At 47.3% G+C, this 2,798-nt stretch overlaps 1 protein-coding gene across 1 annotated transcript in view; it reads left to right on the top strand.

The window, feature by feature from the left end:
* Positions 1–2,586: 2,586 nt before the first annotated feature.
* Positions 2,587–2,798, top strand: part of rims4 (regulating synaptic membrane exocytosis 4) — a 47,282-nt gene continuing 47,070 nt past the window's right edge. The window contains exon 1 of the mRNA XM_063216297.1: positions 2,587–2,683. Coding sequence (XP_063072367.1) covers positions 2,587–2,683 — 97 coding nt within the window. The remainder of the gene's footprint in view (positions 2,684–2,798) is intronic.

Raw genomic sequence — 2,798 nt, 5'->3', positions numbered from 1 at the left:
AGTATGCAGGTATTTGTGAAACGTTGGTTGATCAAGTAGTTGAATACTTATTGTCTCTAGGAGGTTTGCTAGCCCCATATACAATAATATACAATAGCCAGGGCAAGAAATGCACAATATCAGCATTTTTTTATCCTTCTCAAAAATACCGAGATTAACGTTCACCAGGAATGGATGAGGACTTATTTTAGACTTTAACCCATTGATGCCTAAGGCACCTGTAAAAAGGGGTGCTGAATGCCTGAGCCCTTTTTAAGAAAAGCTGCCCTCAGCCTATAAAAACCTAAATATCTCAGCTTCTGAAGCACATAAAAATATGCCATAAGTTGCATTTAAACGCTAAGACCCCCACCTTTCATTAGAATTTGTTCATTCATCTCAAACAAACAGAGATTTTTAATAAAGTTGTCTCAAATCTCATGAGCCTGAATGTTGCGTAATGCAGCTCCAGGCACCAGGGCCAATGTTGCGCAACGCAACATCAGGCATCAATTGGTTAAATAAAGTATATCAACCTCATTCACTGTGTACATCAGCGTTTGCTTATTTCTCAGTGAGGCTGGACTGAAATGAAAGATATTCGCAAATCATCCCTCTGTAATGACACATTATATAATGACAACACATAATGTGATAACTTGCCAAAGTGTAATTAATATTTATTCCATTACGTAATAACTCCAGCATTTTGCAAAAACATGCCAAATTGCGCAATAGTCGGTAATAGTAAAACCATCACAATATTCCATATTACAAAATGCTGATGCAACAGGCTTTCATGATTAAACAAAAAGCAATGCTATGGTCCATTACGTAATCTCCAACAAAAATGTATGCCATGAACGAAATCTGAAACGACACGCTAGAGAAATGAAATGACACAACAACAGCAGTGTTTTTTTCCCCTTTTCTACTTCACCTGTTTCTCTGTCTCTTCCATTGCCAACTGTTGCACTATTGACGGATGCTGTCAGACGTACTGTAATGGACTCAGAGCTCGGAGGCGACCCTGGAAATGCATGCTGGGAATCTGCTCTGATCAAAGAATGCTGATATATGCTGCTCTAGCTAGTCTGTCACCCTTTAGCATTTAAATATGGGAGTGATGGATTGTTAAAGATATGAGGAAAAATTGGAGCGAAATAGAGCAGACAGAGAGACAGAGAGAGAGAGAGAGAGAGAGAGAGAGAGAGAGAGAGAGAGAGAGAGAGAGAGGGCTCACAAGCTCTGAACACACCCAGTTTGCCACAGCTTCCGTCCGATTGGTCCAACCTCCGAATCCCAGCAACAGCTCCCGATGACGACTCCTCCCATTTTTGCCTCCACAAAGGACTCACCAGTGAATGAACTGAGTCCAGCACTGGCTGTTGAGATAGATAGTAAGCCTCCCTCTGTCTCGCTCTTCCTCTCCCTCCCTCGCTCACACTCTCTGTCTGTCTTGCTCTCTCTAGCACTCTCTCCCTCGGTAGCACGCGCCTGACTAGTTGAATCATCCAGGGCACAGAAGAGGAAAGGAGAGAAGAGAGAAGAAGAAAGGAGAAGAGTGCACAAGGCAGCAGCAACAGATCCAGCTCTCTGGGAGAGAGAGGAAGCACGCGTCTGACTAGTTGAATCATCCAGGGCACAGAAGAGAAGAGGAGAAGAGGAGAAGAGAGAAGAGGAGACCAGAGGAGAGGAGTGCACAAGGCAGCATCAGCAACAGCCCAAGCAGCTCTGTGGGAGAGACAGCAGGCATGCTCCTCCAAAGCAGAATAGCAGTGGCAGTAGCATCACCTAACAAGTGATATTTCTACTCTGTCATCCATCCTTTCAGCCTCGCAGCCTCAGGTCAGAATTTTTTTTGCTCTGTGCAGCAGCAGTGTTTTTGGGGGACTTGTTTTGGGCACCTGTTCTGAGACCTGTGGACGTGTGGTACCCGAGTCGAGTCAGCTGTTCTGAGACCTGTGGACTGGACGTGTGGTACCCGAGTCACCTGTTCTGAGACCTGTGGACTGGACGTGTGGTACCCGAGTCGAGTCTGAGAACTGGGAGGGCGAAGCCACGCACGCAGACGGATGTAAACACTTGACTTTTCACCACAGACTAGTACGACATCGAAGGTGCTTTTGGTTGTAACTTTGCCTGAGTGGACAGGACACAGAGGAGTAAACAGCTGACAAGGTTGGGCAGGAAACAACTCTATTGGAAGCCAGGAGTACTGTACTGGAAAAGGAGATTTAAAAAAAAAATCTATTCCCCCCCCCACCCCCCCCAGCTTGGTTGATCCACAATTATTTTGTGTGTTTCTTTGAAACACTTTGGTGGCTTGTTTTTTGGTGTGTGGTCTTCATTTTTTGGGACAATTTCGTGAGCTGTGAGTGAGAGTGTCTGCAGTGCACACACAGACACACACACAAATCTCTGCGTGTGTGTGTGTGTGTGTGAGTGCGTGCGTGTGTGTGTGTCGGTCGGTCGGGATCGGTTTCTCGGTCGGTGGGGTGAGGTACCAAGTCCGCCAAGACGCCGCGTGCCGTGCTCCGAGTGAAGAATGCCCAGACGCGCTTGGCCAAGCCGTCGGAGGCGGTGGCGCCCCCCGCAGGCCTCTACATGGAGCGCTCCCAGAGCCGGCTCAGCCTCTCCGCCTCCTTCGAGGCCCTCGCCATCTACTTCCCCTGCATGAACTCCTTCGACGAGGACGACGGCGGTAAGCAGGAGACGACGGCACACTTTACACACTGACACACACACAGACGGACAGACAGGCAGATAGACAGACAGACAGACAGACAGACGATACGATACGATACGATTAGACTTTA

This window comes from Engraulis encrasicolus, chromosome 14 (genome assembly GCF_034702125.1).
Source record: "Engraulis encrasicolus isolate BLACKSEA-1 chromosome 14, IST_EnEncr_1.0, whole genome shotgun sequence".
Classification (NCBI taxonomy): Eukaryota; Metazoa; Chordata; class Actinopteri; order Clupeiformes; family Engraulidae; genus Engraulis; species Engraulis encrasicolus.
The sequence above is the reverse complement of the archived record's forward strand: the minus strand, read 5'-3'. Positions and strand labels throughout refer to the sequence as shown.